The sequence below is a fragment of the Carassius gibelio genome, chromosome B3 (genome assembly GCF_023724105.1).
Source record: "Carassius gibelio isolate Cgi1373 ecotype wild population from Czech Republic chromosome B3, carGib1.2-hapl.c, whole genome shotgun sequence".
NCBI lineage: Eukaryota > Metazoa > Chordata > Actinopteri > Cypriniformes > Cyprinidae > Carassius > Carassius gibelio.
Window position 1 is genome coordinate 41286798 of NC_068398.1, and position 24257 is coordinate 41311054.

General features: G+C 39.1%; 2 protein-coding genes and 1 long non-coding RNA gene across 8 annotated transcripts in view; 1 reads left to right on the top strand and 2 right to left on the bottom strand.

Annotated features, from left to right (window-relative positions):
* Positions 1–24257, top strand: part of LOC127953344 (zinc finger protein 271-like) — an 838866-nt gene that overhangs the window by 552895 nt on the left and 261714 nt on the right. The gene's annotated exons all lie outside the window — the stretch shown is intronic.
* Positions 1–24257, bottom strand: part of LOC127953533 (uncharacterized) — a 139344-nt gene that overhangs the window by 54317 nt on the left and 60770 nt on the right. The gene's annotated exons all lie outside the window — the stretch shown is intronic.
* On the bottom strand, positions 1091–23591 carry LOC127953378 (zinc finger protein OZF). 4 transcript variants are annotated; one of them, XR_008153150.1, is made up of 3 exons: positions 22935–23591; positions 4211–7470; positions 1091–4171 (listed from the first exon to the last, which is right to left on the bottom strand). XR_008153150.1 is itself a non-coding variant. In XM_052552605.1 (2 exons), the coding sequence occupies exons 1-2, from the start codon at positions 23122–23124 to the stop codon at positions 5960–5962; spliced, it is 1701 nt and encodes a 566-aa protein (XP_052408565.1). In that variant the 5' UTR covers positions 23125–23591; the 3' UTR covers positions 1091–5959. The 4 variants fall into 4 exon arrangements, 1 of the variants encoding a protein (XP_052408565.1); XR_008153151.1 differs by having other exon boundaries at positions 1091–2677; positions 2758–7470; XR_008153152.1 differs by having other exon boundaries at positions 1091–1335; positions 1975–7470.

Consider the following 24257-nt stretch of genomic DNA (forward strand, 5'->3'; position numbering starts at 1 on the left):
TAGATTTTTTTTTCTTTCTTTTTTAAATGAACAGTTCATATATAAAATGGGATTGCAATCTTTATATCAAGCATTTTGTAATCATCCACAGCTGAGCAACGTGAGAGGCAGGTTCTGAATGCGCAAAAAGTCATTTTCAGACACAATGAAAAAAAAAAAACAGGATCAAAACATAACAAAACCCAATACTCTAGTCCAATACCCTTGTTCCCAAGTATGTATATTTTTTTAACCCACAGTAACACATTTTAACTTATTAAAAGCCTATTTTCTTTTGTTGCATGTTTTTTTTTTCTTTGGTTAGAGGAAAAAAAAGTTGCACTTTATTACATTCAGAAAAAATAACGGCGGGCCTAATGTTATAATGTGCCAACAGTATATTTTTAATTCCCCTCACTTTACAAAAAATCCTTTACATTTAACAAATTTATCAGAACATAACAATAATTAAAAATGTATCATTCTAATGGATAAATGTAATTTTAGTATATGATGCTTAGTTATATATAAAAAATAAAAAAAAATAAAAATAATAATAATGAATTAAAGGAAACATAAGGTAAGTTTGGAAAAATTCTGGATAAATCCAAATGTTTCCATATTCTTGATGTTGCCCATATATATAAATATATATATATATATATAGTATTTTCCGGAATATAAGTCACACTTTTTTCATAGTTTTGTTGGTCCTGCGACTCAAAATGAATTTGACATATAAAAACATTACCGTCTATAGCCGGCGAGTGGGTGCTCTTTGCTGCTCAGTGCTCCTGTAGCCTCTCCCTGAAATCATAGAGCGCCCTCAAAGAGCACTGCATTTAAAATCTCTAAAAGACATCTCAGTTTATCCGAATCTCACAAATCTGTTATCACACAATAAAAATAAGCATAATGAATCTACGTTTTCCTCTTACTTCAAACTAGTGCTGGGTGGTTTGACCAAAAATTTATATCACAGTTTTTTTTTTCAAAAATATGTCACAGGTCGGAGTGGACCACAGATGTCGTGAGTCTCGCCCCTCCCTAGTTTCCACCTCGAGGAGGTCCGAAGAACACCCAAATGACCAGACACACGAGAGAGAGTGAGTATAATTAAAACAAACTTTATTTAAATTATTTAAAAGGTGTGAAGGGAAGGGAAAAGGGAATCTAAAATCCACTCTCGGGGCCAGAGAGTATAGGTCCGAGTCGCTTCTGACTCTGTCTCGGAGACTCTCAGGTAAGCCTGTAGGTAATTTGTGTCCTTTCCTTCACGTGACTCAACAGGGTTTTTCTCAGTAGTGCCTTTGTGTTTCTCCTCCAGGAGAACCGTCGGTGGGGCCCTTCCAGTCCCTGCACGCAGAGTAGAGAAGGTAAGTAATTCTGATGAATTGGGTGGGATGTGTACCTGACGCCGTTCGCCACGAGATTCTGGGTCCGCGGTTGGAAACGCCTAAAAGGTCCACAGTTAAGTATGCAGGTGAATATATTGGGGTCTTGGCCTTCGGTGTATAGGTAAGTATGCAAGAAAGATACACAATCCTTAACTTCGATTTTCGTCCAGGTAAACCCTACGGATGGAGTTTGTGGGTGAGTATGCAAGGGCGATGCACTGGTATTTCACTCGGGGCAAACAGGTAAGCATGCAGAAGGACAACTGGGTCTTTACTTTGGACGTACAGGTGAGTATACAAGGGCAACTAGAGCTTGACTCTGGGCATACAAGTAAGTATACAAGGACAATATGCTGGCTCTTAGCTTTGGGTGTACAGATGAGTATACAAGGGCAATATGCTGGCTCTTAGCTGTGGGCGTACAGAAGAGTATACAAAGGGCAATTGGAGTTTGACTTTGGGCATACAGGTAAGTATACAAGGGCAATACGCTGGCTCTTAGCTTGAGGCGTACAGATGGGCATACAGGGGCAACTGGAGCATTGCTCTGGGCATGCAGGTGGGTATACAATTACAATACTGAATGGATACAACTCACAGACCCTCGAAGCGGTGGACATCAGGCTTTAGCCCTTTTCAGCTCGGGAGTCTAGAGAAGGTCTATATGTCACGACAACTGTGGTCTTCTTCACCGGGGCAGACTTCCCAGACCAACACTCAACACGGTCACCTCCAACCGTGGAAACACTCCCACGACGACTCAGAGCCTCAAGCTCAGACCTGTAGGACTGGTAACAGACAGAGTTCCTTCACAAATTTACTTAGCTTCAGTGAATATATGGAGAAAGACACACCACCTCTCGTATTTGACCAAGAGTGGATAGAAGTACAGATTGAAGTTGCTGCACGTTGGGCCTTCCACGGCCTCAGCTGGGGCCACCACGCTGGGTGACTTCAGGTAGGTTTGTGCCACCGGGTATGTACCTCAGGAATGACTCGTACGCTTCCCTCTCCTCTCTTCCAGACAACGGACCAGAGATCTAGACAGGGGCGAACCTCTGAAAGCACTCCACAAACAGGTATTCATACACAAGGGCTACACAGCTGGATGTTCATATAGCAGCCAACACTTCTCTCAGTCGTCGTCCCCCACAATATGCACACTGTTCCTTAGTTGCTATTGTAGACACTTCACCATTCGGCAGAGTAGGGGTCCAAAGCCACGAGCGGGCATGTATATAAAAGACGGTCGTCTCACAACACCGGTGCACGTTCTTCTCCACAGGGTTTTCTCTCCCAGCCTAGAGGGTGATTACTGATGACATGACACAGCACGACACTGCAGACTTCAAGTGTACACGCAGCAAAGAAAATGACTCACCCACTGCACTCCACACACTCACAGTGAATTAGGGTCAAAACCACATAGGACAGGGGATTAGTTCCTGGACGTTGGGGGCACCGATGCAGCAGACGGCCAGAGGAAATGTCACAGCCACGACAAGGCACCAGACTCCTTTTTCACTGGTTTCGGCTCACCCACTAATCCTATTACGGTGGGGCTGCTCACACTGGTCACAACTCACAAGAGGTATATGGATATTCCACACTTGCAAAATAACTGTTGACTTAATTGAATATTTCAGTGTACTCACACTTTCATTAACACTGGATCTTTCCACTTCTCTTCCAGATAACCGACATCCGACACAACCGGCAGCACGATCTCCTTCCTGCAATCCTAGCAGATCTTCAATGTGTGTTAACTTCACATCACGCAATGCATCTGAACACAATGCTCCAATAAAGATATTCGTATACTCAGCCCTGTGTGTGTATCTCTCTTTGCCCAAGCTCCACAGTACACCATACACTCTCTCTCCAACTCTCTCCTCCGCTCCGTTGCACCCACAATAACTACTGGGAATCACCAACCACTTCCTGTGTTTCTAATGCCCTATTTATGTGTCTCCTCTTCACCGAATTGCCCAATCAGTGATCGCCACGCTCAACAAGACACCCGTTCCCAATAACACGCCGATTTGGGTTCGCCGGCATTTCCGGAAGTGGCGGTGTTTGCGATATATGGTCCGGGCGGAACTAATCTTCCTCATTTTTGGTTCCGCCCCGTCACAGTCACTCACAGTCACAGTCACGCATAATCAGGTGTACAATGGATTTTCTACTGGTTGATATTCCAAGACGTGCTTGCTGGAGCAATTTGCTTGTGTTGCCGCCTTTGGCGAAAATTTTAGCCAGACAGCACTGGTTGTTTGGTCGACGTTGGATTTTTGGAAACCTAAAAACCTCCAAACAACAGACCCTGCTCCTCTTTTTGGCTGTAACGCCTGTTTTACACATACTCCCCCTGCAATGCATATGCAGTCCGAAGCACACTCATTGTGCTTTCACACAGGACTCGTTTGCAGTCCGCTACTGATCCACGGCTGTTTAGTCCATAAACACAACATTTGTTCAGTTTTGATTTCATATCATGTAAAAAAAAAAATGCATTTAAATCTTTATCACAAGCAATCCCACGGGTCTTAATGAACTTTGTTTTTCCGCTTCCATAAAAGTGAACATATATATATATATTGTTTTCCTTGTTTATCTAAAGTTTTCTTTTTCTGGTTTCAAACCTAGCCAAAAACCCATGTTGCGTGTGAAACACAGTAGGCTTTAATTAGTGTACATTTATTGTGAAATAACTTTCCATGTCAATCCATGTTCATTTTTCCCGCGAACAATTCGCTTTCACTTTAATTCAGCACGTGCAGCACAGCAAAAATAGACTCAGTACGTTAACAATCGCTGCACTGCTGCAGACGCACCGCTCCTGGAATGCACTGACAGACCACAACACCGCACTGCAGACGGACTGTGTGTGAAACAGGCGTAACGTAACACCAGAGAACTGCTGAGTTTACCCTCACCACTCCTTGCAGTTGCTGCTTAGAAGTGCAACATTGTAAAGGGTCCGTCTTAAACAGTGTTGCACGGCCGCGGCGCAGCATTACCTTCATTCCGAAAGTTGAGTAATTAAACACATCAGTATGGTGGTATATTAAAAATTTATTTTCTAAACGAAAATATACACCGGTTTTGAACCGGTATACCGCCCAGCATTAATTCAAACGAATGCTTAGTTTGTGTCTCATTATTAGCCTATTATTATTAATAACGAAACAGGCTAAAACAGTGGGATGACAAATTCTTTTACACTTTGAATTTTTATTGACAAAATGAATAAGGAAAATATGTTTTATCCACATTGTAACACAAAAAAATTTAAAAGACTTTGGATTTCACCTTTCTTTAAAATTATAGTTTGTGGTTCATTGTTAGCCCAATAATTAAAACACATAAGCAATAAAATAGTACAGTGGTACAAATTCCCATTGGCATTTTACTTTTATTAACAAAATTAATAAATAAAATTATATTGTAACCAAAATAAATAAGGTAAAATAAATAAGGTAATAGTGTCTTATTTTAAATGAAAACAACAACCATAATGAAAAACTCGCTTTATTAGAGGAATATTAAAGGAAGAAAACTTTTTTTTAACACAAGGTGTGCTTTTGGATCAGTATCTCGCATCAATCCCTGTTATAGCCTAAATATAAGCTCTGCATACGCTTGCACCTGTTTATCATGTATATTTTATATGAGTTAATTTTGCTTTTGAGCAATAGATGAATAACTATTTATTTGTTTTAGATATTTTATGTTTAGATATTTCTACTTTTTGGGAGTCCAATATATCATTTTATTTTCCACTGCCCTGCACACACACACACACACACACACACACACACACGAGTCTTGTCCCGTGCCGCTCTCTGTTGCGTTAGATCTCGCGGGAGCAGGTCTGTAATCCACTGGCACTTGACTTGACAGTGCGTGTGCTACATCCTCTTTACAATATCTAGATTATAAACACTGCATTCTGTCAGCAATGTAATGCAGCAGTAACGTATTAGACTTAACTGTAACAGACAGTTAACAGTTTGACTTAGCTGAAGAATATAAAGCACTTTTTCTATTTTATCTATCAATTATTGTAATTTGCTTTTTTCTTACTTAATTTATTCACTTACAAAATTACCCCAGTCATTGATTTTTCTTTCTTTCTTTCCAAATAGAGCTGTTCAAGTCATCTGGTGATTTTTTTTTCTTTTCCATATCGCAATATACATCGCTGGGAAAAATTATCACAATGTGAGTTGTTTTCCAATATCGTGCTGCTCCACTACTAAGTTTAGTCAAGCTCACAGACTCAGTAGCTTCTGTAGCATGAACACAAACATGTAGTCCTCCATTGTTGTTGGTGTTACATGACGTAGGGGTGTTTGACTATGGTCAAGACGTGGGGTGAAGATATCAGTGTTTTACAAAATATATGGATTGGCAGTACACAAAACCCCAAAGGTGTCATTTTCAGACTTGTCCACTGGGACCTGGTTTTAAAAATAATAGCGTTTTCACTGCCCTGAAAGCCGGATCCGTCTGGACGAAACACATATACCATACAAAATATTTACATATAAAGCTAAATGTATTTCCGCGTGTTAGGGGCCTTACTGGGATTGGTTTTTGTGCTTTTTATGTGCTTTCTCTCCAGTGTGGATCTTCTCGTGTGTTTTCAGATTTGATATATTATTGAAACTCTTGTCACAGTGTGAACACTTGTAAGGTTTCTCTCCAGTGTGGATCTTCTCGTGTGTTTTCAGATTTGATATATTATTGAATCTCTTGTCACAGTGTGAACACTTATAAGGTTTCACTCCAGTGTGAAGCCTCTCGTGTGTTTTCAGATTTGATATATTATTGAATCTCTTGTCACAGTGTGAACACTTGTAAGGTTTCTCTCCAGTGTGGATCTTCTCATGTGTTTTCAGATTTGATGAACCACTGAATCTCTTGTCACAGTGAGAACACTTATAAGGTTTCTCTCCAGTGTGGATCACCTCATGTCTTTTCAACTCTATTGACTGACTGAATCTCTTGTCACAGTGTGAACACTTGTAAGGTTTCTCTCCAGTGTGGATCCTCTCATGTATTTTCAGATTTGATGAACCACTGAATCTCTTGTCACAGTGAGAACACTTATAAGGTTTCTCTCCAGTGTGAATCCTCTCATGTGTTTTCAGATTTGATGAGTTACTGAATCTCTTGTCACAGTGTGAACACTTATAAGGTTTCTCTCCAGTGTGGATCACCTCATGTCTTTTCAGACCTACTGACTGATTGAATCTCTTGTCACAGTGTGAACACTTGTAAGGTTTCTCTCCAGTGTGGATCCTCTCATGTGATTTCATATTTTCTGACTGACTAAATCTCTTGTCACAATGTGAACACTTGTAAGGTTTCTCTCCAGTGTGAATCCACTCATGTAGTTTTAAACTGCTCACTGAACTAAAAGTCTTTTCACACCCAAAGCACATGTACTCTCTCACACCAGTATGTATTTTCTGATGCATTTTCAAACTTTGTAGATGCAAAAAACTCTTACCACACAAATTACATGAATGTGGTTTCTCCTTTGCATGAACATTCAAGTGTTTCTTCAGAAGTGAAGCCCATAAAAACATTTTACCGCACTGATCACATGCGTACTGCTTCTCTCCAGTGTGGATGTTCATGTGATCCTTAAGGTTTGATGATTGTGTGAAACTCTTCCCGCATTGATCGCAAGTGAATGGTTTCTCTCCAGTATGAACTCTCATGTGATACTTGAGATTAGATTTACATGTGAAACTCTTTCCACACTGATCGCAAGTGAATGGTTTCTCTCCAGTATGAACTCTCATGTGACACTTGAGATTTGATTTACATGTGAAACTCTTTCCACATTGATTGCAAGTGAATGGTTTCTCTCCAGTATGAACTGTCATGTGACACTTGAGATTTGATTTACATGTTAAACTCTTTCCACACTGATTGCAGGTGAAAGATTTCTTAACTCTTCTTTTCTTTAAATCTTTCAGTTTAGTTTGAGAGCAAATCAAAGGTTTTCCACCGGTTTTGACAGGATTTTTCTCCTCAACTTCACTTGATTCTTCCTTTTCCTCTTTTTCTTCAATGAACTCTGAAATAAAAGTTAAAGTTATTTATTTTTGGTATATTGTTAAAAGCTGAGAGAACATCTGTAAATATACAATTTACTTTTCTTGCTTTAGATTTACTGTCTTGTCTACTGTAATGTTACTGTAATGTGTTTTACTAACTTAATAGAGACATACTTAACATTTTTAAGCATCATTGTTCTTTTCGGTCAGTTTGACCTCAGGGTCTTTAAGCTGTATAAATCAAGAAATACATTTTACTAGGGCTGTGATGGTGGCAGATTTTTACCACCATCATAGACCTAGTAAAATGTATATATTTATATATTTTATATACATATGCAAACATTAATATGCATATATATATATAGAACAAAATTATAAACACAACACCTAAGTTTTTGCCCCCATTTTTCATGAGTTGAACTCAACCATCTAAGACTTTTCCTGTATACACAAAAAGCCTATTTCTCTTAAACATTTTGTTATTCTGAAGGCATATATATATATATATATATATATATATATATATATATATATATATATATATATATATATATTGTCACGGGAGGAGCACAAGACAGACACAGTGGGCGTGGCGTCAGGCCTCGGAGAGGCTTTTATTAACAGAAATCATAAAACAAAGGGAATAAAAGTGGCCAAAGGGGGAAAGTGTCCAAAATAACAGGGAATCTGGTGTCCTCGTTGTGCTGCGGGGTTTGTGTAGGTCGGGCAGTGTTCATCAAGGAAGGGTCCAGGCAAGGGGCGGAGTCCGGCGGCCGCACGCGATCCCCTCCTAGGTCCGGGGCGCGAGGGGCGGCGGCTTCTCCTAGCGGCCGCGTCTCTCTCATTGGCCGCGGCGCTGGTAGGGGATGGACGGCCCGGCATCCTGGCCCGTCGGCCGTGTAAACGGGTGCGGTTCTCATCCGGATCGCGGGTCCGGCAGCTCACGTCTTGGTGGCGCGGGAGTCCCTCAACGCACCCTTCCTGGACCCACGAGGACACCAGTGTGCATGCACGGGGAAGAGACCGGTCTCCTGAGGAGAGGCGCGTTGGGCTTTTAAACAGCGGCGGGGATGAGGCTCCACTTCCTTCAGGTGTGCCCCATCACACGCCGCCAGCCCTGACTCGTCCAGCGCCCCTCCTCTCACACACCCACTCCAGTCGGGAGCCTGGTGAAGGGCGGCGATTTAGGACGGGGTGCCGGTGACAATCAGGGAGGAGGCAGCTGACTCGTCACATTATATATATATAAATATTTGTACCGGAACATTTCGGTACAGGGCTTTCGGTACAGTGCACGTGTGCACCGAATGCAATATTTTGTGTGCGGAACATAGATACATTTTCATGTTTCTACACGAACATATGAAGGGGTGGAAGTCTCCGCGTTCAGCGCAAATCCCACCCTAAAGTTTTCAAAAGGCATCAGGCGAGTGTGAACAATGAACATCACTACAACTAGGAAAAAGATGACCATAATTCAAATGCAGCTCCCGTTGGCATTTAAACAGACCTTTGCTCTTAATTCCGATCGGGCCAACACAATAACGAAATCTGAGCAGGTCTAAAAACTGAAACTGTTGATGCGGTATATTACACTTTGGAAAAATTATATATACCGTATATTTTGAATATGAGCAGGCCTATACAAGCTGGGATTGGTAATGCTGCACTGTAGTCATAGTTATTTGTGTATAATTTTCATTATATTTTATTATGTGATATTGGTTTGAGACAGAGTATTTATTTCTTATTCTTTTTTTATTTGATATATATCTTATTAAAAAGTGTTTAAAAAAGTTTAAACAAATTGTTAAAAAAATGTTTAGAGTAATAAACAACCTGCAGTTTGTTTGCATTTCTTTCCCTTACTGTACCGAAAATGAACCGAACCGTGACTTTAAAACCGAGGTATGTACCGAACCTTGATTTTTGCGTACCGTTACACCCCTAATTTATTTATATATATATATATATATATATATACACACACACACAAATACACACACACATATTAGGCCTGGGCGATATATAAAATATATATATATCGGTATCTTGATTTTGTCAAAATTTGTATGATGTTGGATATATACCTCGATATATTTTCATTTTCATTTAAACAAAAAAACTCTATACTTACTGGTTTTCATTAAATGAACAATGAACATGTACATTATATATATATATAACTCAATCTTTTAATTGTGATGATTTTGGCTCACATTAAACCAAAACCCACCAATTCAACATTCATTCATCTCAACAAATTTGAATATTTCATAATTTTTTTTTAAACATTTTTAGTGAATTTTTGTCCTTCTGGGAAAGTATGTTCATTTACTGTACATGTACTCAATACTCGGTAGGAACTCCTTTTGCTTTAATTACTCCCTCAATTCGGCGTGGCATGGAGAAGATCAGTTCGTGGCACTGCTGAGGTGGTCTGGAAGCCCAGGATTCTCTGACAGTGGCCTTCAGCTCATTATTTGTTCTCGTTTCTTATTTTCCTCTTGACTATACCTCACAGATTCTCTCTGGGGTTCAGGTCTGGTGAGTTTCCTTGCCAGTCAAGCACACCAATACCATGTTCATTTAACCAACTTTTGGCAGTGTGTGCAGGTGCCAATCCTGCTGGAAATGAAATCAGGATCTTCAAAAAGCTGGTCAGCAGAAGGAAGCATGAAGTGCTCCATAATTTCCTGGTAAAAAGGTGCAGTGACTTTGGTTTTCAAAAAAACAATGGACCAACACCAGCAGATGATGTATATAATAACGTATACACAGGGTATCTGCAGGTTTCTAAAAGTTAGATTTAAGACTTTTTAAGACCTTTTTAATACCATGCAGAATTAAATTTAAGACCAATTTCATATCAACAAATTTTCAAACAGCAAACAATACCACCAATTAAGATCCTTAACACACATTGTTTATTGACATATTGAAGGCGTTAAAGAACAATAAATTGCAAAACATAGTGCAAAGACTGACTAAACATTAGGCAGATCATCGACAGACAAACTGCACAGCAGTAACATGAGGCATGTACACTGCATGCCAATAATCGGAACATTGGGTTTTTACTGTATAGATCTCAGTTCTTTGCCCTTTGTATCCAACTCTGTCTCAATTTGCTGTAATTCATTTGTTTTTTCTTTATATCGCTTCCTCAGTGTGGTGGATTTTGTAATGAGCTGTGCCATCAAGGTGCCAGCTTTTCCCTCAGCTTCTTCTGCAAGCTGGTCAGCATCCTTCTGCAGGCTCGAAGATACCTGGACCAGTATTCTCTTCTTTTTTTCGGGTCCTCGATGTCGTCTTCCAAAGCTTTGGGCTTCTGTGCCTGGACATCAGTGATTTGGATTTTTTTTCTGCTGATCAAGGTGCATTCTGTATCTTGAACTAGCAGATGCAGCAGAGGCCAGTAACTCCTTTGAGATAGGGACATTGAGGAGCCCCCCACAGATGCTGACAATCACATATTAGTCGATGACTGACCATTGTCTCCTCCTGCATATTGCAGGTCTCCACTTCTTTATTAATGGAGAATCCTCTCTCCACTGTTGCCTGCCCATGGGACAGGAGAAGCAGTTTCTTGCAAAAGCTCCATAACTCATCGCGCTGCCCAAGAACTCCATGCAGGAATATGTCTAGCCTCGTTTCTGTTGGTTTGTATGAGAATAAGCTCTCATTTTCAACAGATAAAAATTTATTGAATTGCTGGATTATAACATCACCTGCAGAAAACAACAAAATAATATTAATTTAATTATAAAAATGTATGCATATACATTTATATATAATATTTATACAAGTCATTTTTAACATTTAAAAGTATATTTCATAACTTGATTTAATACACTCTGATCGAACTAAACTATTCTTTCCTACCAGCAGAGACACCTCCTGACAACTGTTGGGCTTGCAAAAAACTCTGCACCAGTTTTGTCATATTGCTCTTGCACCAGTCAGGGTCAGACATCATTATGCTGGGGTCCAAACAGGCCACCTGCCTCACTACAGGATACTTTAATGGGCACTTTTCCTGTACTTTCTGGGTGATGGTACACATCACCTTGACACAGTCTTTCCTAAACTCCAGGGCTGTGAGTTCACCTATCTTTTTCTGTAGTTCCTGGTGGGAGGATGTAAACAGCCTATTATAACCTATTATAAAATCAAGCTCTCAGCTGAATCCATCAAAATTACAATTTTATAGGTGAATGAATACCTTAAGGAGTGATTCTGCACCCAATCCCATGTTTACTTCCTTTAGGTTGACCCAGCTCTGTTTGTCACTGACATCCAGCCTGACCAGCTGCAGTGAACTCATATCCTTGAATCCCTCTTTCTTGACAAAACGCCTCAGCATACTCTGCCAAAAGACACACAGAGAATGTTACCCAAATATTTCATTTAATTTTTCAATTTAATTAATTGACATTCAACATAAAAAGACTATTGTAGTATACTATTTTAACAAGTATTGTTCTTTTTGTTTGCTTAATACCATTTTCCGCTAAGCTATGCAAACTTCCATAAGATTACAATTAAAATGATCAGATTAATTATTAGCATTATCAGAGTAGAGTGCAGTAATAGAATTACCTTCATCATCTCAGCCAAGTCTTTGGCAAGGAACGGAATCACTGGTACATCCTTTTGATAAAAGGTAAGAAAAGGACTGAAGGTCCTTGTGATAGCCATGTAGAAATGTAGCTTCGCCAGAATAAGAGGGTCTTTTTCAGCAACTTCCAGGGTGTCATACGATGCTGTTCCCGGATTTGGTAGCTTCTTATTCCTGATTGCATCCATGTACATGGTCACTGATGGCCAGAATTCCGAAGCTCTCTCCACGACTGGTAGATTTTCGAGCCACCAGTGTCAAAAAATACGTTGACGCAAAATATGCGCCTCGATTCGTCGACCCGTTTTTATTTCTCTAAAAAACGTTTGCAAAACGTTTACCTCATGTGCGCTGAATATATGCGATGGCCGGATCAACATTCTGTCCAACGTTATGTAACCAATCCAGGGTTTTTCTGCATTGATCTTTTTTTTTTGGCGGCTGTCAAAGCCTTATTTGATCGGTGAGTGATGTACAATAAAACAACAAAATCATTAAACACGACAGAAAAAGGACGAAACACCAAAGTTTCACCTCGTTTATTTCTTAAGGATAATGCAGTCCCAATGAAAAAGGGTCACGATCGTGTGTTGGAACCGCAGGCGTTGAGTAAAACTGCTTAAAATATCTCTGCCTCCTTGTTAGTGTGTCCGCCTCCCCTGCCAGAGACCCGGGTTCAAGCCCCGATCGGAGCGAGTCGTTGCTGCTGCTGCTCTCGTTCAGTTTCAGCCTCAGGATCTGATTCTGGATCATAAATAAATGGCTGAATCTGACTGTTAGCCATGGTTTGTTTTGGATGATGGTTTTTCCCTCACGGTAATGTCACAGCTATGGTTCAGCGCTATGATTTCCGCAAAGCAGAAAACCAGGACGGAATCTCAAAATCCAGTCATGAAAATGAAACTTACATTTTAATATGGACAGTCAAGGAATTTGTCAAAGTTAGCATAAATTAATCAAATCTCCATGTGGACCAGTATCTGTAAATTGTAAGCCGCAAAAGTTGTCAGGGTTCCTACAGGTTTCTTCAAGTTAAATTCAAGTCTTTTTAAGACCTTTTTAAGTCCATTTATATAAAAAATTAATACCTATTTCACGTCCCTACCAGCAAAGAAAAACAAAATCCTTTAACTTGTTTTCATTTATTTTTCAAATGTGGAATGGGTAAAAGATAAGTCAAGCAGATGTGAAAAATAAAAACATTTCAGTAGGCCACAAGACAGTTTGCCGAACAATGTTAAGTTGTTTTTTAGTATTAGCTAGCTACTTATTCCATGCTGGGAATATGGGGAACTGAGAGACCCCTGAACAATAAACATCAAAATTAGAACTCAACAATACATTAAATTAAGAAACACAGTCAACTCCTTAGCTCTTCACTCAGGGCAGCAATCTCTTTATCAAGGACAGCCAGTTCCGTCAACTTCTCCTTTATTGTGAGCGCAAGTAAACATTTTAGCTATTTCGGAGTCATGGAACATGCATTTGAAAAAGCTCTGAGATACCCTCATTTCCATTGTAGGACTGATGTTTAGCGATTGTGTTAAGAGTCCACAACATCTTGGCTTTCATTGTTGGTGTGGCCCCAAAAGCTGTGTGCAGATCCACTCTAGTTGCGGTCATAGCTGAAGGGTCTGCAGTGCTAGCAGCAAGCTGGCTATAAGGGGCCGTTCACATATCGCGTCTTTTCCACGCACCGCATCGAGTTAAAAAATCTAAACTTTTCAGAGAGCCGCAAGCGCACTGCAGGTCATGTGACAAGAACTAACCAATCAGCTTCATCCTTTACCGTAACAACGTTGAAAGCTCAGCCAAGATGAAGGAACAGCTGATCATAGCTGTATATGGATTGCCATTTTAAAAATAAATTTAGTAGCACAGCTACTGCGTGCGATTTTTAGTGCTGCAAATCCATTTATCCTTTGCTGAAATTTCTGCGTCTTCATGGAGAGTGCGCGTCATTGTTGCCTCAGGTGCGCTTCTGCCCGAGCCCTTTGGAAAGAAGGAGAAAGCGGTGCGCCTAGTGTTTTCCACGCGTTTTTAGGCATGATATGTGAACGGCCCCTATTATTAGATCCTGCTGCCGCTTCAGGAACATTAGCAGCTAGCTGGCACTTGTTGGTTGAAACCATACAGTATATGGTTGAAACACGTAGGCGATGGAATTTGTTTTTATAAATTGAGAGCATTCATGTGCTTGGATTAGGGCTGGGATAAACGAATATTTTTTAAACGATTAATCTAGCGATTATTTTTTTGATGCATCGATTAATCTAACGATTAATTTTTTCCAGATCGATTCGATTTCGATTATCTCCCCATTAATTGACAACTAACAATTTATACATGTTGATTTACATATCTTAATTAAAAAAACATGAATTCCTTAACATTGCAATATATGTTTATTGCTCTTAAAATTACAAAATAAAAGACTGACTAAGAATGCATTACTTTGCACTTTATATATAAGAGATAGCATTCAATAAAACTTTGAAGCCTTGAAAACACATAGCTTACTGAAACAAGCTTACTGAACACATAGGGCCTAGCTTACTGAAAAAAAGTTATTCTTTCAGCTGAAAATAACAACTTGATGTCTAGCGTTCCGCCCTTTTTCTAATTTCTATCGTGTCTATTGATTTTGGTTAATATGCATGAGGGGGAGAGAGAGAGAGAGAGCAAGACAGCGCTCGTGTTGTTTGAAGACTGTGAGTGCGCGCGCAGCCGGGGCTCTCTCTCGTACGCGCCCTGTCAGGAAAGCAGTCATTCTATTCTACATCACTCACTGATCAAATAAGGCTTTGACAGCCGCCAAAAAAAGATCAATGCAGAAAAACCCCTGGATTGGTTGTATAACGTAGAATGTTGATCCGGCCATCGCGTATATTCAGCGCACATAAGGTAAACGTTTTGCAAACGTTTTTTAGAGAAATAAAAACAGGTCGACGAATCGATGCGCAAATCTTGCATCTACATATTTTTTTAACCAGGCTGTAAACATGTTTTTGTCTGCTGTAAAGTTGGACAATTTAACATGGGGAGTCTATGGGACAAACTCTCTTCTGCAGCCAGCCTCAAGCGGCCAGTCGACGAATTGCAGTTTTAGTCACTTCCTTATTGGCTTCACGAGAGAGAGCGTGAGGTTGCCGCTCGACTGTGAACCGGGGCTGCGTTGCATTCTCAATTACTGGTTCCGCCACTCTTTATTTATACTACGTCATTTAATCAAAATAATCGTGGTTGACAAATGAAACATTTGAGGAAAATTACAATACATAGAAGTTACATACAGCACAATTTTTAAGACCCAGACATCAAAATTCAAGACTTTTTAAAGTCTTTTTAAGGTATTATTTCCAAATTAATAAATTCAATGCTTTTAAGGCTTTTTAAGACCCCGCGGGAACCCTGGTTGTTAGAAATATGAATCCGTGTTCTGCGCGTCTCTGTGTGAATTAATGAATGACAAAGACGTGCGGGTTTGTTTACTACATAGACTGAAGCGCATGACGCTTGCATTAATTTCAGCATCTGAGCTTCAGAATTCTCTCTCCATCAAGCGATCTGTACTTTTCAGTTCATCTCAATGGACGCACACGGTGCACCTGTATTTGATGCTCTGTAAACTCTTTGTGAAGGCGCAAGACTCACCATCGCTTTACTGATAGCGCTGTTTCTCACACATGCCAATAGAGAGAGAGCAAGAGTCTTACCACGCTGAATCGACACGCTATATGTAAACTATTCTTTGTTGTCTTCTCCTGTCAAAATAATGGAGTTCATTTTCGAACAAGCAGAACACATACCGGTTTCTCTGGTAGTGGGCAGAGCTAATGCACAAATGGCAATTTCATTGGCTGGCGCTGATCTTGTACCATCCCTGTTTTGATTTCAGCAAATCAGTTTGACAGAACGCAGACAACGTGATTAATATTCATGAACCCAGCAGCTCATCAATTCATAGTGCATTGTATATACATTAGTATGATAGTAGAATTAGTAGTAGTATTATCTTTTAATAATAATTAATATGATCTATTACTATTTTTTTACAGAAACCCTCAATGACCAAAAATATCTTAAGCATCACCACCAGTCTTAAGTTCAGTTAAAATGACAAATATGCATTCATAAGGCCTAAAAGTTAATTTTTACATAAAGACATTGTGCTAGAAATATTACTTTTATTTAGTAAAATGTATGTGATACTGCTACTACTGTTGAAAAAATTTATAAAACTATTTTTTTAATAAATCACAATATTTCTTCCATGTTTTAATTTTAATAGCAAATCCCTTTTATGTACCAAAAATAAAATGTGTTTAAATTTCATAAATTAAAAGACAAATTAAATTTGGGTGAAACTTGTTTACTGTTTTTCATAATTATATAACTTGTAAAAAAACTTTAAACACATTTTTACATAAGTATAAAGAATGGCATTGGTTTTATTTGTATTGCTAAAAAGTTATTTTTTGCTTTGGTACCGAAATTGGTACAGAGAACCGTGGATTTTCACTGATATCGGTACAGAGTACTGAAATATTGGTACCGTGACAACACTACAAACAACAGTCCTATATAAACCTGTTCAGCAAGTTTGAAAGCCTCATAAGACACTGTCCATATGAAAGAGCAAGAGATTCACACCTTTATCTCAACCCCCACAATCCATACATAACTAAACCCGAAAAACCCAACCCCCTCCAGCTGAACTGAATTCAGTCTGTTTGTTGGCTTTGAGGAACGGTGTGTTGTCATGGTACTGGGCTGAAACATGCCTGAACCTAACAGGACTACTCTTTGCATTCATTATTTTCTCGCAGCCCATATTATTATTCTCACAAGACCATAATGATAATAACTATCAATTAATAATTAATCATTATTTTACGAAAATCATTCTTATTTGTGATCGTGGGTGTTTGCGGAAGGCTTTTAGGTAGAGTTGTTCAGATTCTGATACTAGTATCGGAAATATCACCGATACCACAACAAATTCTGGCATCGGCGAGTACATGAACCCATATACCGATCAGATACCCTTTTCTTAAACAAGACCTAGTTATGACCGCTAGCTTTGCCTAACCACTGCACGGTTCTTCTTCGCTGTTCAGAATGCATTGCAAACACAGGAAGTTGTGCTGTGTTGCCACAAGCAACCCCTGTTTTAGAGCAGCGAAGAAGAAATGAAAACGCGTTAGCAGCACTGATCTATATATGACTGGATCGCTCATCGCGTTCTAAACTGCCAACAGACAGTGAAGCCACTTCTATATTATAGATCAGTGGTTAGCAGTATGTCCGCTGTTTAGCAGTATTTCAGACTGGACCAACCAGACAGTAAAACGGCGACTAGGGATGCCACAAATACAGGCAATATTAAACTTCAAAATACTATTTAAATATTACTCCTGCAAATTCTACATCTCTGTGGGTGACGCTCGCTTTTTTGTAGTCTCTGCCGTGTGTCACTATATGAGGACACGAACTCATAAAACGTAACTTCATGAGAATTTACCGTTTCGTTTGAGAAAACGGTCATATCATAAACACAGACACTCAAAGATCTTCATGGCAACCCATCAAAGTTTAATAACAATAGCATGCATATGATCCTTTGTGTAAAGGTCTTCTTTTAATTTTTGATGAGTAGACTGTAGCCTAAGACTATCCTACATTTTGAAATTAACTCACTGTAAATGTTTTAATATTTTTTAAAGATGTTACTATGTTATATCATAATATTATTGTTGTTTTACTTCCTCCTTTTACCTTTTTACAATTACATTCATTTCAAAATCCTGTAAAATATATACAGTACAGACCAAAAGTTTGGACACACCTTCTCATTCAAAGAGTTTTCTTTATTTTCATGACTATGAAAATTGTAGTCACACTGAAGGCATCCAAACTATGAATTAACAGATGTGTAATTATATACATAACAAAAAAGTGTGAAACAACTGAAAATATGTCATTTCGTAGGTTCTTCAAAGTAGCCACCTTTTGCTTTGATTACTGCTTTGCACACTCTTGGCATTCTCTTGATGAGCTTCAAGAGGTAGTTACCTGAAATGGTCTTCACTTCACAGGTGTGCCATGTCAGGTTTAATAAGTGTGATTTCTTGCCTTATAAATGGGGTTGGGACCATCAGTTGTGTTATGCAGAAGTCAGGTGGATACACAGATGATAGTCCTACTGAATAGACTGCTAGAATTTGTATTATGGCAACAAAAAAGCAGCTAAGTACAGGAAAAAGAGTGGCCATCATTACTTTAAGAAATTAAGGTCAATCAGTCTGGAAAATTGGGAAAACTTTGAAAGTGTCCCCAAGTGCAGTCACAAAAACCATCAAATGCTACAAAGAAACTGGCTCACATGCGGACCGCCCCAGGAAAGGTAGAGCAAGAGTCACCTCTGCTGCGAAGGATAAGTTCATCCGAGTCACCAGCCTCAGAAATCGCAGGTTAACAGCAGCTCAGATTAGAGACTAGGTCAATGGCACACGGAGTTCTAGCAGCAGACACATCTCTAGAACAACTGTTAAGAGGAGACTAGGGATTGGTATTGTTAAAGTTTTAACGGTATTACTACTCTTACCGATACTGCTTAACGGTCCGGTACTTTAACGGTATTCTTATCAGTACTTTGTGTTGTGTTAGGCAGTCGAAAACTTTGCATTTCTCTGTCTGCACATAATGCACTTTTGAAAGATGCTTTGACAGATTGCTTGTGTTTCCACCCTTACATGCAAAAAATTGTTGCACTTATGACAACGAGCGTTGTCTGCATCAACTGCATCAACTGTAGTGAAGTTTAAAGGAACACTCCCAACTTTTTGGGACTTTAGCTTATTCACAGTATCCCCCAGAGTTAGATAAGTCCATACATACCTTTTTCATTTCTGTGCGTTCTGTAAGTTCTGTAAGTGTTATTTGACGCACTCACCGCTAGCCTAGCTTAGCACAAAGACTGGATGTAAATGGATAATGGTAGCATAGTAATCCCAATAAGTGACAAAATAATGCAAACATTTACCTATTTACATGTTGTGATCTGCATAGGCACATTGTGTGAATAAGCTAAAGTCCCAAAAAGTCGGAGTGTTCCTTTAACCACACTTTGGAACGTTTCGCTCTCTCCGCCATCGTCACTCTTTGTTTTAAGCGAGATTTTTCTTACTGTAAGGGGCCGTTCACCGCATGCGCGTCGAGAACGTGTCGCTTCCATTATGAGCGCGCATACATTGTCTACATTTTAAATAAAGAACTTAAGCGCGCAAAAGACGTGATATGTGAACGACCCCATGTGCGTGTGCTGCGCTCGTTCTTGTTGTGTTTGTGTTACTGACAGACAGCCTCCGCATGAGAGATCTCGCAGACAAACGTCTTAATAATATCGCAAATTAGAAATGTTTGGTAAGATAAAATGTGCACGATAACATTATTAAGCAAATCTCTTCGGCATCGTCACTCTTTATTATTAAGCGGGAGTTTTCATACTGTTATGTCTGTGCGTGCAGGCCTTCATGGTAGAATATCTGCTAGGAAACCACTGCTAAAGAAAGGCAACAAGCACAAGAGACTTGTTTGGGCTAAAGAACACAAGGAATGGACATTAGACCAGTGAAAATCTGTGCTTTGGTCTGATGAGTCCAAATTTGAGATCTTTGGTTCCAACCACCGTGTCTTTGTGCGACACAGAAAAGGTGAACGGATGGACTCTACATGCCTGGTTCCCACCGTGAAGAATGGAGGAGGAGGTGTGATGGTGTGGGGGTGCTTTGCTGGTGACACTGTTGGGGATTTATTCAAAATTGAAGGCATACTGAACCAGCATGGATACCACAGCATCTTGCAGCGGCATGCTATTCCATCCGGTTTGTGTTTAGTTGGACCATCATTTATTTTTCAACATGACAATGACCCCAAACACACCTCCAGGCTGTGTAAGGGCTATCTGACCAAGAAGGAGAGTGAAGGGGTGCTGCGCCAGATGACCTGGCCTCCACAGTCACCGGACCTGAACCCAATCGAGATGGTTTGGGGTGAGCTGGACCGCAGAGTGAAGGCAAAAGGGCCAACAAGTACTAAGCATCTCTCAGGAAACTAGGGATGGGTATCGTTAAGGTTTTAACGGTATTACTACTCTTACCGATACTGCTTAAAGGTCCGGTACTTTAACGGTCTTCTTATCGGTACTTTGTGTTGTGTTACTTTGTGTTGTGTTAGGCAGTCAAAAACTTTGCATTTCTCTGTCTGCACATAATGCACTTTTGAAAGATGCTTTGACAGATTGCTTGTGTTTCTGCCATTACATGCAAAAATTTTGGCACTTATGACAACCAGCGTTGTCTGCATCAACTTTAGTGAAGTATAACCACACTTTGGAACGTTTTACTGTCTCCGCCATCATCACTCTTTGTATTTAGCAGGAGTTTTCGTACTGTAAGAGGCCGTTCACATATTGCGTCTAAAAATGCGTGGAAAACGCTAGGCACGCCTCTTTCTGATTTTTTTCCCCAAAGCCTTCGGAGATAATATTAATAATATCGCAAATAAGAAATGTTTGGTAAGATAAAATGTGCACGATAACATTAAGCAAATCTCTTCGCCATCGTCACTCTTTATTATTAAGCGGGAGTTTTCATACTGTTATGTCTGTGCGTGTGCCGCGCTGGTTGTGGTGTGTGTGTGTGTGACTGACAGACAGTCTCCGCGGCGTGCATGAGAGATCTAGCAGATCTCACAGACAAACGTCTTAATATGATCGCACATTAAAAATGTTTGGAGAGATAAAATGTGCACGATAACATTAGTAAGCAAAAATACATAGTACATAAATTGTTTCCCCTCCAGTACCGAAAACATAACCGATACCGTCAGATCTTACTTATACTACGGTCTTTCATAATTTAGCCCCGGGGCCATTTTAATACCTGGTTTCGGTACCCATCCCTACGGGGAACTCCTTCAAGACTGTTGGAAGACCATTTCAGGTGACTACATCTTGAAGCTCATCAAGAGTAATCAAAGCAAAAGGTGGCTACTTTGAAGAACCTAGAATATGACATATTTTCAGTTGTTTCACACTTTTTTGTTATGTATATAATTCCACATGTGTTAATTCATAGTTTTGTGTGAAACCGCTTTAATTAGTATACATTTATTGTGAAATGACTGCATTTCCATGTCAATCCATGTTCACTTTTCTCACGAACAATTTCGCTTTCACTTTAATTCAGCGCCTGCAGCACAGCAAAAATAGACTCAGTACGTTAACAATCGCTGCACTGCTGCAGACGCACCGGTCCTGGAACGCACTGACGGACCACAACACCGAACTGCAGACGGACTGTGTGTGAAACAGGCGTAACGTAACACCAGAGCACTGCTGAGTTTACCCTCACCACCAGTTATTAAATACAGCGGTATGGCGGTATATAAACTATGAATTTCTATGAAAACTATGTATTTTGCGTGCTTCACATTATAATGCGAAGTGCATAAAAATAATAACAAGGCAGCAGACTGAGTCCTTCTATGTCATCACCACATTGTGAGTGTAATAAGTGATCAGTCTTTAAGAGAAGGACTATGTGAGAACTACTATGGATGATAAGTTCACTCTGCCGCCTTGTTATTATTTTATCTTTACTTTATTTGTAACACAAGAAAGTCGTGTAGCAGCCATTAAATGTGTTGGACAACAACTCCTCATTCTTGGTCTTTTTCATTTCATGGATTTAACGAGTTCTACGAGTCAAAGCGGACAACTTCAGCAACTACAACAATTACCATCCTCCTGCGTGCGGTGTGTGTGTGTGAAATGCGGTGCTGAAGTGAAATAGCTGGGCAGTTTGATAGCCGTATTATAATAAGCCGCCTAATAAAAAAATATATAGTTATTATTATAATCTAATACATCAATAGGAAAATGATACTATTGTCTATCGGCACAACCCTACTACAGGAGGCCTTTATTCATTCCTCGGAGCCATGTGAGGCACTTTTTATTACAGATGCGCATGCTTTATTTGATTACTTTTGGACTCAATACACTCTCCTACTCCAATTCTAATGCTTGGAAGAGCCAGGATAATTTTTTATATAAATCAGATTGGATTAATCTGAAATAAATCAGTCATATACACCTAAAGAGTTCTTGACAGTGAGTAAAACATAATTTTAATTTTTGGGTGAACTAACCCTTTAATATCTTTCTTGCGGTGAACACAAAAGAAAAAAGATATTTTTAAGAATGTGGGTAACCAAACAGTAGCTGGTGCACATTTGATAGTAGAAAAAACACTGTTCAACTGTCTGGTAATACACATTATTCAAAATAACATTTATCATGAGATCAGAATATTATTATGTTTTGTGAAAAAATGTTCTGTATGTGTATCATGGCCTTATTTCATTGACTTAAAAAAAAATTCTCACTAACCATAAATGTTGTTTTTTTCAAAAACACAAACATGTAGGCAACATCCATGCTGCACAGCATATTATTGTTGCAGGGATTGTGCCGATTCCAGTGTTATCACAAGTTATTAATATGCGTGTATATATATATATATATATATATATATATATATATATACATACAAACACACACATAAGTCTTAATATATTAATAGGCGTGTATATATATATATATATATATATATATATATATATATATATATATATATATATATATATATATATATACACATATACATACACACACACACACACACAAGTCTACACAGAAATACTTCAGTGCTCAAGAATACCCAGAAAAAAAAGCTTTGTACGCCTAATGTACCACAAACTATCATTAAAGATGAATGAAGAAAATACACCAACCTCCTTGTTCCTCGTGTTTTATATATGGTTCTTTGTGTTTTATTCTCCAGGTTTCTGCTTCCTCCTGTTTTATTGTGCAGGTTTCTGGTTCCTCGTGTTTTATTCTCCAGGTTTCTGGTTCCTCTTGTTTTATTGTGAAGGTTTCTGGTTCACTCGTGTTCTCTTCTTTCTCCTCTTTCACAAACTCCATCTTCACAGCAGCAGATCTCAGTTCAGATGATAAACTCCTCCAGATATTCCTGCTCGCTTCAAGACTCAGTCACGAATATGAAGAAGAGAATATTACAGGTATTTACTAAACTAATTCAAAACCTGTATTTTTTTAGAAACATGACACACTGACATAACAACAGAAAGCGCGATGAAACTGAACTTCATCTTCTTCTTTGTTTCGTTTAATGGCGGGTGGCAAACAGCATTATGGTGCATTACCGCCACCTAATGTTGGAGTGTGGGCCAGAGTTTTCCTTCCCTTGAGTAAAAAATAAATACATCTAATAATAGTCCTAATAAAAATAATAAAATATTTCCTGCCCCTAAATTCTATTTATCAATCCAGTTTCTTTCAAATAACAGAATAACTTCCCTACTTCAATATCAAACACATTCTTTTAACTTAATTCTTCCTGATCAAACTTTCTACTTTCCTCCCTTAATACTTCCCAACTGAACTTCTTCTTCTTCTTCTATTTTTACTTCAACTTGTTGTTGTATTACCGCCACCTCTGGACTGGAGTATACCCACCACTTATATTATCTCTAAACTTTTAAATTCTTTTTAAAAGCCCTGTACTCTTTAAAAAAGAAAACAAAATTTGACACATCTTATCAGAACTTCTATCTAAAATATTTCTATAATTAAATATAATTTCATTAGCTTCTACTTGCTCAATAAACCTTTCCCTCTCATTCTTATATTTCTGACAATAAAACAATACATGCTCTACAGTTTCTGAGTTATTTCCAAGACAATACTCACAGATACCATCACCATGCTTTTTCATTAAAAATAATGTACTGTTAAGTCTGGTGTGCCCAATCCTCAACCTGGACAACACCCCTTCTTCATGTCTAGTTCTACCTGACCCTGCATTCTTATTTAGGCCTACTTTAGACTGTAAGTTAAAAAGATGTCTCCCACTTGATTCATTTTCCCAACAGCGCTGCCATATTTCAACAGTTCTTGTTTTAATAATACTTTTAGCTTCTGCTTTACTGTGTTTTATGTCAACATCAATGATATCTTTATCTGCTGCTCTTTTGGCCCATACATCAGCCAGCTCATTCCAATCCACCCCTACAGCCCCTTTCACACTGCACGTC